This window comes from Bactrocera latifrons, unplaced genomic scaffold, assembly GCF_001853355.1.
Source record: "Bactrocera latifrons isolate USDA-ARS-PBARC rearing strain unplaced genomic scaffold, ASM185335v1 scaffold_219, whole genome shotgun sequence".
NCBI classification, from domain to species: Eukaryota; Metazoa; Arthropoda; class Insecta; order Diptera; family Tephritidae; genus Bactrocera; species Bactrocera latifrons.
The window spans coordinates 21,710-34,202 of NW_017535730.1; the positions used below are offsets into that span (position 1 = coordinate 21,710).

Consider the following 12,493-nt stretch of genomic DNA (forward strand, 5'->3'; position numbering starts at 1 on the left):
TGAAAGTGTAAACCACAAAAAGACGAAAAAATCTTCACAAAATTTCACCACATTCTATAAGACATTTKATCGGTGCTGCCACTTTATTCAGTGCTTAATCCGTAAATAATCGGAAAATTACTTGGAATACGGCGTTTAAGAAAATCGATAAACTTTTTTGAAAGAAAGAAGTTGGAAAAAAAACATATTTGAATAAAGCAAATAAATAACTCTATCAATATCTAAAATATTACAATAAAATTTGGCTCAATTAATCTAGAATATTTTAGACGTTCCCTGATTAGCAAGTTTATGTAACGGATAGCAACCGGGACTTGAAACCGGCAATTTAGGGAATACTTTCCGGCGTTACAACAGTAACAGAAATGTTTAGCTTAATTTGGAACATATTTCCATTTTTGATATTTATTTTAATGCTTATTGTGCAAATTTCGGTTTCTCCAGARCACCTGCTGATTGACTGCCTAGCAATCTTCAGACGGAGTATAAAGGCCATTGGACTCATGTTTACAAATAGAGATCAAATCGCTCCATTAGCAGCTAGAAGTTATTGGAATTTTTCAATATGCTAGGTCTAAGGGTACGACTTCGGAGGGGGCACAATAGACTATGGGTCGCGGTGTAATCCTTCAACTTATATATATATGTATGTAGCATGCAAAAGGAAACGGACACACTAGAGTATAAATATATATGTATATATGTAAATGACATAGTCATGTCCGTCTGTATATACACGAACTAGTTTTAGAGCAATCGCTCTGAAGAGAGCAAACGTTCCTTCGTAAATTAATTGGTATACAAATTTAAGATGACATTATTACCTCTTCAATCTTCTAAGTCGATTTTTTCAGCTTACCGTACAGTTATTGACAATGCCAACTTTGGATGTCAATATGTAGAGTTTCACTATACTAGTTCAACTAACGGACCGGCGTAAAAAACTACTCTCTGAAATCTAATCGACACAAAATCCAAGTTATGTGTATATACATATACATTATTCTTTTTTTTAATTATTAAAAGCAATGACAGAACGTTGTAATTTATGTATCTCAATACAAAATTTTCTTGTTTTATACCCCACATCAAATACCTTAGTACAATGTTAAGTACATACAAATAAATGTACACACCCTTAAAATAATACAGTGAATATTTTGTAGCTCAAAAATTATTTTTGGGGATGCTGTTGAATGATAGATAACCTTGATGATTATAAATCAGTGTCCGCTCCAACGCCCAACCCGACTTTGAACGAGAAATATTGACATATTCAATTTTAAAAATTTCAATGGTAAGTTTTAATTAATTTATTTAACTTTCTACAATTATTTTTGTTCAATTTATCGAAATTATTTCAATAAGTAATATAGAATGCTGATTTAATAACACTACAAGTATGAGAACATTTAATAAATAGTAAAATTCAATTGTTTTCTGGTGCTTTAAATGCATTTTAACAGATACTCTTTACATATTTTACTACGACCAGAATTTCAGAATAATTATAATGGAATGAACTAATTTTGATGTTAGTTAAATTCAGTTATATAGATTTCTGAATATTTTTTGTATGTGAACTTACATTTACATTATCAATTGTGCAACATATCTTCATACTTGATTGATTCGAAAATTCTGATTTTTGATATTAAGTCTCTATGTGGTTTCTAATTGGTTTGAGTTAAAAGTGTTGTTTTACTATTTCTAGCTAGCATTTCTTAAGATGGTTATAAACATTCTTTACTTTGTTCTTACTTGTAATTAATAATCATAGCGTATTTAGTTAGTGGACCTGTTTACTCGACTTTTAATAATTCAACATCAAAAGTTAAAGTAGCATTTGGTGGAATAACTCCTGGGTGTCCCCGACTACCGTAGGCATAATCCGGCGAGCAGATGAGTTTAGCGCGCTGACCGACAGAAAGCTGGGCAACACCTTCATCCCAACCACGAATTACTTCACCTCTGCCAAGTGTAAATTTGAAAGGCTTATTGCGGTCACGAGAAGAATCGAACTTAGTGCCATTGTCTAATGTTCCAGTGTAATGCACAGACACCACCTGTCCAGTTTTAGGGAATGTACTACCTATTTAAGTATGTAATAAATATGTATGTATATGTGCAGCATTATTATTCACATAAAACAGGTTAGAATGATTAGAATTTTAGTATTTGCATTGCGCTTACCATCACCGGGAGAAATAGGTACTACTTGCACGCCCATTTTACTTATTAATTTTACTTTTTTTTTTTACAATGAGCTATATATTTACGTCTTTTAAAAACACTCAATCTGTGTCTAACAGCGGCGGTGAAAAAAATGAGAATGCGGAAAATTCTTGTAGAGAAATTACGGAAACCACCAATATGGCGTTCAATTACAATATTGCCAGACATAAGAAAATCAGTTATCTGCAACAGGGTGCAAATGTGCAAGACATTTTTTTTAAATAATTGGTGCACAATTATTTATAAAATTTAATTTCAAATTTTGCAAAAGATTGCTTCCTAATTGGAGTTGATAAAAAGCTATGTGTTGATAAGTGCATTCAGCTTGTGATACAACCGATTAATACAAAGAATTGAGCTACGATTAGGGCAATCTTTAAATTGGTTCCCAGTTGCTATTTTCTCTTTCCTAGACTCAAAAAGTGTTTAGCTGGAAAAAATATAATATTTCACTCAATTGAAAGGTGACGACAAAAAAATGAACCCATAGATTCACACTATGGAACCAGTAAGATAGTGTTGGAGAGTCGTTACAAMAAATATATTATATGATGAACAAAGTTGTCACGAAATTTGTAACAGCTAGATGGAAACTTTCGTGACTCTATAAAGTATATACATTAAGGCATGTCCGTCTGAGTATTTTTCTATATTTACAAAGTAATCACTAAGTTTTTGAACTATCGACACCGCAGGCCACAAGTTTTGGAAACGACTAGTGAAAACAGGATCGACACATGCCACCTCTACGTCGAGTTTAAAGCTGCTTTGACAGCATAAAGAGTAGCTGCTTTTATGCCGCTATGACTGAATTTGGTATCCCAGCAAAACCAATATGGCTGTGTAAACCAAGTACTTATACACATCTAGATGTGTATAAGAGACAGGTGGTATAGCACCCAACTATACTCGATTTAACGGTATAAAAATATGCTTCAAGAGTTGTAATAAGGGTACTCGCAGAGTAGATCTCGAAGCCGAGCAGAGCTCATTTTCCTAAATCTTTGCATTCCGCTCGGCTTAAGCGTACACAGGTATCATAAGTAATTATAAGTTACCACATCACAGTAGAAAATGATTCAGTCTTAAGTTGTTGGTTTGAATTTACATACATACACGCATATGCATTTATTATATTCATATTATATAAATAATCTAATTATAAAATCTTAGTAGTGGCTTCGATTTACTTGAAAGCGTATTTATTTATCATTAATTAATGGTACTGTATGGACAATTCTCTCAAATAGTATTAAACACAACATCTACAACGAGGTAAAAAAATACGGGTGTGCATTAACATATGAATGTGATTCAATTGCACAATTTTCTACAATAAGTGATGTCAATTATGTTCATAAAATACATTAATTTCTAACATTGTTTAACTAACATTATTTGAAAAACACATACATATGTACCTATGAAAATTAAGGGTTCACACTTCAGACTTTTTGAATGCGATCTCAACTCWTACTGGTCCAATATGTATATTTTTCCATTACAATTAAAATTACCCGAACTTTAATGTTTCACAATAAATTAAGAAAATATTTAATAAAGTCGTATTGATAATTCAGGAAATTAGTGTTGCGATTCGTACAAAAATTTGCTAAATTGATTTAAAACCACTAAATTTTGCACAATCGAAGATTTAACTATATGTTTTTATAATACAATTAACAATATTCAATTCGAAATTGAGTTGAGCAAACATTACTGACAAATTACATGAATTCATCTCACAAACAGGCGCGGAAGCGAAAAAAATGTTACAACAATAGTTGCGTTATAAAACTTCTTTGTACCGTTAAGTACATGATTGAATTAAATAAGGTTGTGTCGACAGCCTGAAAACAACAACTTGTTAAAAAAAAAATGTTAAAATTTTAACGCTTAACGTCAAAATCAGCTGTTTTACTTTGTTTTTATGAATCAAAGATATTTGAGGCTTCATAACTGATTCATGTTTAAGTATTTGGTATAATATAAATATTCTCCAGGTGTTGTTGATTTTCTTTGTCAGACGAATCAGGAGAACCGTAAGCAAATGTATATTGCTAACGAACGTGTGGCACTATTTACAACTACAACAATTTGGATTTCGCTCATTTTCGAATTCAATAACRCCAATACGTCGTCGATATGGCTTATGACCTGGTAACTCTAACGGTCTTCTCGAAGGCATATAAGGTAGCCGCATATTGAGTATTTTGACGTTGTACTTTTTCCGTTGCCTGCCATTCAAATACTCGTTTTCGCCTGGCGACCGAGAAGACGCATATGTTGCCTTACTTTGTATGCATATTAAATTCTTGTCGGTTTCGTTACTGTGCTCAAGTTTCGTATGAAGAGCCAATTTCTCTTCCGAGAGAAATTCACATTTACATTTATCACAGGTATRATTCAGCTGCTTTGTGTGATATATTAGATGTAAATCCAATTGATGTTGAAACATAAATTGTTCATTGCATTTGTAACAAATGTATCTGCCTCCATTCTGCCGGTCCAAATGGTAGTCCAAGAAAACTCTGAAATATAATTCGGTATCAATATTTTTTTGTATAGCTACGATGCTTGATGTTTATTTTTAAAATAAAAAATCAGCATTAAAAACGAGGAAAAATCTTAACTTCGGTTGCACTGAAGCTATAATACTCTTCATAGGTAGATTTCTTWTAGTATAAAAGGATATGAGAAAATTTTTATTTTGATTACTTTTACAGCGCCTCCGGCCTTTCYGAKTGCTGCAAACTTMGTGGCAAACTTAATATACCCTATTCATGTTATAAATATATTTTTGATTTGTTTGACACTTACTTGCTTGTAAAAACGCTGCCACATTTTTGACAGTAGAACCATGAGCTTTTAAAATGATGTACATAATCGTGTAGCATTAAATTCAATAGTGTATCGGTGAAAAAATCGCAGTCGTCTGTTAAGCATGTAAACTCCTGTGCTCTAATTTGCGCTTTCAGCCTATCCAACAGGTAAAGATCTACAAAGAAACATTTTCAAAATTGAAAATTGCATAAACTTAACGCTTATATAGTTACCATACACATTACATACCATATTCTTTTGCACTGCCAATTTGTATATTAGGCAGGTCGTAAACTATACTATCGTTGCGTCTCTCTAGCCAATCACCTGTATATACTCTACGCCTTGAATCCATTGAATCGGCAATGGAAACATCATCATCATCATCTATATCACTATCATCACTGTTATTGTTGCTATGCACATAGCGGGAGACACTGGTTAAAACAGTTAAACGGCGTTTTAAGGTTGGTTGGTTTTTAGGTTTTTCCACGACATCTGTACGAGCACGGCTTTGCGCACGTGTCAACCGACGGCTGGCGGTAGACTTTGCGATTGCGCGTTCGGATCTAACCACAGATTTCTTGTCATCATTTGCAGTATTTTCTTCGTCTTCACTATGCGTTTGTTCTTGCCACACTTCCTTTTCGGCCAAACAAACGATACGATGAAAGTCGTGTTCATATAATGTACTAAATTTTTGATAGCACATATCGCATTTGTATTCACGTAGATGTGTTGCACGGTGCTGTCTCAGGAGAGTGATACTATCCATCGTGGCTTGACACTCGGTGCAATGAAACTGACGTATACGTCTGGCACGATCCGTAGTGGTCGGGCTTACACTCTGGTTRACACTGTTCACTGGCTTTCGCTTGGCACTTACTTGTGGCACTGTTTGACTCTTGTCAAGTTTATTCGTAACATCGGCACTCAATAAGGCCGAACTTCGAGTATTTTGATAGTAACAGCGCCGTACATGTTTATTATAGTGATCTTTGCGCATAAAAGTGTTACCACAGTGACGACACACTCTGCGCGACTTTGCGCGTGGCGCATTTTTGTAATTGTTGATTTTTCCACCCGATTCTGTTATTAAAACCGATTCGGAACGTTCTCGGATAACCTGTAGCATTGATTGATTCATACCATTATGTGAATGTGTGGAATTTGAACACGATGTCGGCAAGTCAGGCACATTTGATAATGCTAATAATTCGATCCTTTCTGTGGATAAGAGTGAACTAGTAACMGCGGGATTATATTCCGTACCCTTGGCTTCCAATTGTTGTATTGACGTCGTTGTACCRGAAATCTCAGTCAATCTGTATTTTGTAAGTTGTACAGTATTTTTATTATCAACATCTTCCATGGAATTATCGAGCACCGTGTTGATACCAATGCATTTACTGAGTGTTGTGAATTGAAGATGATTAAAAGTTGGCGAATTTGTTGCAGGTGATGCTTCGAGGGTAGCCRCAGTAGGCAGGCGAGGAGTTGTTTCACGTAAACCATTGGTACGTGTTTTCTTTAAACGGCTTTCTTTATTATTTAGTCTGATATTGCCTTCTATATCAATATCTTCATTATAGTCAGAGATATCCAAATTTTCTTCTTTCTTCGTAGAACACTGGGACGTTTTTAATAGTTGACCATTTCCAAGCCCTTGCAAGCGCACTTTGATATTGTTCTGTACTTCTCTTACAGCTCTTGATTTAAATACACAAGTAATACAGAGTGATGATAAACATTCATCCAAATTCTATAAAATAGTTAAAAGAATTTTAATGATTCATTATTTTTATATATTTTGTACATGATAAATTCAACATAAGACATTTTTGTAGTGGATAGTGGAAAGTACGATTGCTCTCGTTTTTGCACGGTTAACTGGACAGTAAATTCATAGTGCAAAAATATCAGATTTTCGTATAATAATCACTATTAATTGTTATTGGAATAAATAACAAATTTATATTAACTATAAATATGCTTGCTATGACAATAACAATATAATTGTTAAATACTGATAGCAAACGCAGTTGGATTGTTAACAAATGCAATATCAAAACTCACCACACCATCGCCTTCACAGTAAGAGGCCATAGTCTTTTTCATTATCGGATTAGCTGATAAATCAACTATTTCCTGGCTATTCCCACAAATTATGCATAATTTTTTATTGTTTAAMGTTTGTTGTTGTTCTTCGGGCGCATCCTTTTCAATATGCGTAAATCGGCGCTTCTTCCGYCGTGTTGTTCCCTTTTTCCTCTTTGAGCCACCAGCTGATTTATTTCCTATGTTAAACACAAATTAGATGATATTGTTTATATTAATGTATGTACTATTTGATAAACATATCATCTAGGATAAGACATAATTCAATTATTTCTTACGATGAGTGTTTTGATTTTGGTCGCCACCACTAGGAAATTTGTATACATTAATAGAATTGTCGTCTGCTTCCATTGCATGCACTTTATTATTTTTCTGCATCATTATAGTTACGTATTCGGAACAAAATTAATTTTTCATGTATTCGTTAATTCAAAGAAAACACTAATTATCACTTTTTGTTAAAAAATATTAATATTGTGGCACTGTTTTGTTTTCTATTTTTAATTTTCCTTACATTTGTATTACAATTTATAGTTGGTATTTTTCGGTGTGTTTATTTAGAGTTGCCACTTATTTTTATTAAGATTTTATATAACTTTAACCTCGAAAAACTTTAACATTTAATGCTAATATTGCGCTTAAATTAATTTAAATTAATTTATTAATTTTTTTATTTCATAATTATTGGCATATTTGGGAAATTACGCAATTGAATAAATTTAAGTACACATGCAAGGAAAATAATTGAGGGAATTAAAACGAAAAAAAAAGATAATAATATTTGTTTCCCATCTTGCATTCGACATTTAAAGAAAACTTAAGTTATAATTTAGATCCATAATTATTTTATAATATATGCGTACCTTTCATTAAACTTATTATTTAAAATACAAAATAATTATGGATATTAATAATAATGCAATAAAAGGTTTTACTTATTTTTATTTAAGTTCAGCATGTAAAAAATATGATATTTATTATGTAAAAATGAAAGGTATCGTTTCTGTRAGCATTCTAAATGGTGTAGAATTTTCCTAAAAATTAGACAAAAATGGCAGTAATTTGGCCGACGCCAATTTTAAAGCCAATAACGCCAATTGTGAAAAAAACATTTTTGATGGATTTCGAAAAAGTGGTGGCGCTTATTTCAATGTGATGTCAAATAAATGTTAATACAGCGTTGGCTGATGTGACAGTAGGCATARAACCTTAATACAGGGTAGTTTAGAACGGTCAAATTTGATTTTTGCGTGTTTTGCGAGACTCGAACAGCTGTTAATATTTAAAAATGTTCAACATTAATTATTCAACCTAACTTTAAATTGATTATAAATATATGTATTTAGTATTATATTAAGTTCATATGGTACATACAACATACATACAACATTGAACATACTATTTGAAATATCGATTTGAAATTTAAGTATATTAGTTTTAAAGGTATAAATAATAGTGTTCAGTTTTCCGATAGGAACGATGAAGTGAGAGTGCAATACACCCTTGGAAAAAATAACTCAAAATTGATAGAACATACATACATACAGCTACTATAACGAGTCAAGTACCATTATGCGTTAAAAATAGCTGCGCTCTTTAACAACACTTGCGTAGCTGCAAATTCGAAGGAAGCAAAGAAAGAGTTCTACTCTTTCTCTGTGTGTTCCCAGATCTATCACAAATCAGATATCGAACGCCTGGAATCCATCAGATACCAACCTTGAATGTTATCTACAAARAGCATAGCGGAGATAAGTATAATACAAAGTTTCATTGAGGGCACCAAATGTTTGAATACAACAATGAAATGTGATATCAAAATATAAAGACTTACGGTAGCGTATCGAAATGGCAAAACTAGTGCTAATTGAGCCCGAAAGRTCTGCACTCTTATACGTAAATACGTAAATATATTATATTATTAGAAGGTTGAAGAGGGAGGAAGAATGACATCTAGATGTGTATAAGTCTGCACTCTTATACGTAAATACGTAAATATATTATATTATTAGAAGGTTGAAGAGGGAGGAAGAATGCATGAGTACGAAGAGCTTGACAAGCTGACCAAGAGAGGTAATGGTCGAAAATTCTTCGAAAAGTTGCATTCTGTTATGTTTTATGGCCAAAGCATATTTTTATAGAAACACCAGAGGTGATATAAAGACTGATAACAAGAGCATACTGTCATTATGGAGAGAACACTTCTAATGCCTGCTGAATGGCAATGAAAACTTAAAACCAAAAGATGGTAAACCCGACTTCCCAATCGATAACGATGGAGCGGAAGTTCCATTGGCCCACCACGAAAAAGTTCGAAGAGCTAATTACCCGTCTGAAGAATAACAAAGCGGCGGGGGCCCAGCTCAGCTTCTTTGTAGAATATGGTCGGACGAAAGYAGGAAAGAATACCCTCTCCTCGACATCGCAGATAAGGCTTTAGTGAGCGTATTGTGTGAAAAATCAAAGCTCATTGTCAACAAACTGAGGGACCTTATCGGTTTGGCTTCAGGCCTGAAAAATTAACAACTGATCTGGTCAGTTCACTTCGTCTGGTTCACCACTTTTGACAGTATGAAAAGGATTTTTTTGTATCCCCGCATAAACCTAATAAGGCTGTGTAAACTGACGTTGACGAATACCAAAGGTTTCGCGCGAATTGGAAAAGACCTCTTYGAAGCGTTCCATATCAAACGAGGTTGCAGACAAGACGATTCCCTATCGTGCAACTTCTTCAATCTATTCCTGGAGAAAATAATTCGAGCTGCAGATCTGAATAGAGAAGGTGCAATCTTCTACAAGAGTGTACAACTGAAGGCGTACGCCGAAGACATTGATATCATTGACCTCAACAACCGAACCGTTAGTTCTGCTTTCACCAGACTGGATAAAGAAGCGAAGAAAATGGGTTTRGTAGTGATCGAGGGTGAGACGATACATGTATCTCCTGTCATCAAACAGTCGTAGCATTCGCGACTAGACTCCCACGGTCAATATTTCGAACTAGTAGATAATATCTTCTATCTTGGAAGCAGTATTAACAGCAACAACAATGACAGCCTCGAAATCTAACGCAGACTACCTCTGCCAACAGGTGCTACTGCTACTGCGGACTAAGTAGGCAACTGAGAAGTAAAGTCCTCTCTCGACGATCAAAAACAAAACTCTAGAAGTCACTCATTATTCTTGTCCTTCTATATGGTGCAGAGGCATGGACGATGACAACACCTGATGAGTCGACGTTGCCAGTTTTAGGGAGAAAATTTCTGCGAAAGATTTATGGTCCTTTGCACGTTGGCCAGGGCGAATACCGCAGTCGATGAAATGATGAGCTGTTTGAGATATACGACGAAATTGACATAGTTCAGCGTATTAAGAGACAGCGACTACGCTGGCTAGGTCATGCCATCCGAACAGATGAAAATACTCCAGCTCTGAGAGTACTCGACGCAGTATCCACAGCAAGAAGCAGAGGAAGAGGAAGACCTCCACTCCGTTGGTATGACCAAGAAGGATCTGGCTTCGCTTGCATCTCCAATTGGCGACACCTTGCGAAAAGAAGAAAACACTGGCGTTCTGTTGTTAACTCAGCTATAACCGCGTAAGCGGTTTCTACGCCAGTAAAAAAGAAGTTCAAGGAGACAAAATTAACGTCTTATAAGCACATACATATGTATGTATATGTACATCTTTTAGAGATGAGGAAAGTTCTCTGATTGCCATTCACTTGGGAGTGGGCAGACACGATTCTTTTATATATATGTAGCTCAAGCAGCTAACGACTTCCGGTCTTAGATCAAATATCTTCCGGGTAGCACATCCGTTTGAATGCGAGCTAAAGTGAGAAGGCGAACCATCACTCCCCAGGGTTGTGAGCTGGGTTTATAAATAGTTCACCGAAAAAAATAATAATAATAAAAACATTAATATTTTTTAATAATTTTTTATTTTGTTGAATGTTTTTTTTTATTTGAAATTTGTGTGTTTTGTTTCTTTTGAAAGTTTCAGTCAAAAATTGTACTAAAATTATATTTTTTATTACGAAACATTACAAACTAAACTACCAAGTGCTTATACGAACTTCTTTTCAAGCAATGTAATATTACAATTAATGGAATTAACACTTTTCTTGAATACACAACACAAAAAATATTTTATAATAATAAAGGAAACATAGTAATAATAATAATAAAAGCAAACTTTGTTTTCTACAATAGTTTAAACTATTTGACGCACACTTGAAAAACACATACGAATTTGTATAAATTTGAAACTTAGCTTATGCTTTACGCAATTTACTATTTAAATTTAATTTATTTACACTTAGATTTATTAATTCCACTTATTTGAACTTTTGTTGAATGCTAACATCAAACCATTTTTTTTTAATTGCATTGCCCCCAGCACGTTTTCATGTGTTTTTATTAGTGCTAAATAAACTAAAACTCATAAAGTTCTAAAACTCTCGACGTCTTAAAACTCTTAAAGTCTTAAAGCACTTAAAGTCTTAAAACTCTTAAAATCCTAAAACTCCTATTATTATATTTAAAATTACAATTTATATTTTTATTACTGTTTTATTTAGTTTCTTTATACTTTGCATGTGTGTAGCCAGATTTGTGAAAGTTATTTTTTCAAGCATGAGAACTCTCTTATAACTTTTTTGTTGTTATATATATTGACTTTTGATTATTTATTTATGTGTTTTCTTTTTTATACAAACATATATTTTTTTTTTTACTTTTTTCTTTTATTTTATTTAGTTTTTTATTTGCTATTATTTACCGTTCAGTGTCAGTCTTATAAAATTGAACTTAGTTTGTGGCGAATACGGAAAATAATAAATATAAAAAATGCAATTACATAAAAAAATAATTATTATTTTTTAACTGTTAGGTACGACAACACCAACAGCTGTGTAGGCATGCGTGGGTGTCTGTTTTGAGGTAGCATTGTTTCAATTGTTATTGCTTGGTATGCAACTGCCACATACTTGAGCGATTTTTAAATATATATGTATATATGTACAATATACATATATATTATTTTTAAAGGTGTTAAGCCTAAATTAAAAGTATACAGCTAAATGGTGCTTTTTTGCTTTTAAGCTTAATTAGTAAACTGTGTTTAATTTTTACAAACAAATCACTGGCATATAAATGTAGTAAAGTTGTACAAATACATTTTAGTTTAGTTTTGAAAACTAATATTTTTTCGTTTTTGCAATTTTTCCAAAAAATAATTGAATTTTTTTGCAATTTTTTTTACAAAAACAAAACTCTTTTTTTCCAATTAAATAAAATTGAATTTGAATTTTTTT

General features: G+C 33.1%; 2 protein-coding genes across 2 annotated transcripts; both read right to left on the bottom strand.

Annotated features, from left to right (window-relative positions):
- Positions 1-1,635: 1,635 nt before the first annotated feature.
- LOC108968492 (12 kDa FK506-binding protein) lies at positions 1,636-2,356 on the bottom strand. Its single transcript, XM_018932554.1, has 2 exons — positions 2,194-2,356; positions 1,636-2,092 (listed from the first exon to the last, which is right to left on the bottom strand). Exons 1-2 carry the CDS (start codon positions 2,228-2,230, stop codon positions 1,803-1,805), a joined length of 327 nt encoding a protein of 108 aa, XP_018788099.1. The 5' UTR covers positions 2,231-2,356; the 3' UTR covers positions 1,636-1,802.
- A 1,059-nt stretch (positions 2,357-3,415) lies between these two features.
- On the bottom strand, positions 3,416-7,707 carry LOC108968490. Its single transcript, XM_018932552.1, has 5 exons — positions 7,455-7,707; positions 7,135-7,355; positions 5,308-6,820; positions 5,056-5,233; positions 3,416-4,766 (listed from the first exon to the last, which is right to left on the bottom strand). The coding sequence occupies exons 1-5, from the start codon at positions 7,555-7,557 to the stop codon at positions 4,313-4,315; spliced, it is 2,469 nt and encodes an 822-aa protein (XP_018788097.1). The 5' UTR covers positions 7,558-7,707; the 3' UTR covers positions 3,416-4,312.
- Between the last annotated feature and the right edge of the window lie 4,786 nt (positions 7,708-12,493).